This window comes from Eimeria mitis, genomic scaffold (assembly GCF_000499745.2).
Source record: "Eimeria mitis Houghton genomic scaffold, Emh_scaff1418, whole genome shotgun sequence".
Taxonomy (NCBI): Eukaryota; Apicomplexa; class Conoidasida; order Eucoccidiorida; family Eimeriidae; genus Eimeria; species Eimeria mitis.
The window spans coordinates 9,870-10,216 of NW_013569140.1; the positions used below are offsets into that span (position 1 = coordinate 9,870).

General features: G+C 61.4%; 1 protein-coding gene across 1 annotated transcript in view; it reads right to left on the reverse strand.

Annotated features, from left to right (window-relative positions):
- EMH_0036570 (uncharacterized protein) overlaps window positions 1-347 on the reverse strand; it is a gene marked incomplete at both ends in the record, with an annotated part of 6,422 nt that overhangs the window by 4,212 nt on the left and 1,863 nt on the right. The window contains one exon of the mRNA XM_013495102.1: window positions 14-172. Within this exon, the coding sequence (XP_013350556.1) occupies window positions 14-172 (159 nt within the window). The remainder of the gene's footprint in view (window positions 1-13; window positions 173-347) is intronic.

Below are 347 nucleotides of genomic sequence, written 5' to 3' on the forward strand. Positions count from 1 at the left end.
AAAGATAATGCACCTTGCTGCTGCTGCTGCTGCTGCTGCTGCTGCTGCCGCAGCCGCTGCTGCAGCTGCTGCTGCCGCTGCTGCTGCTGCTGCTGCTGCTGCTGAGTCCAGCAGTATTGCCATACAACTGGGGGCGGGCTGAAGTAGGGGAGGCCCCTGAGGGGGCCCCCCCCTGATAGAGGAGATATCCGCCAGTACCCTAAATTCCTGACGAATCAAACCCTTCTCTGCTAGACGGCCTGCAGCAGCAGCAGCAGCAGCAGCAGCAGCAGCAGCAGCAGCAGCAGCAGCAACGGTAGTAGCAGCAGCAGCAGGAGGATGGTCAGAGCCAAGAGCAGCAGCAGCAA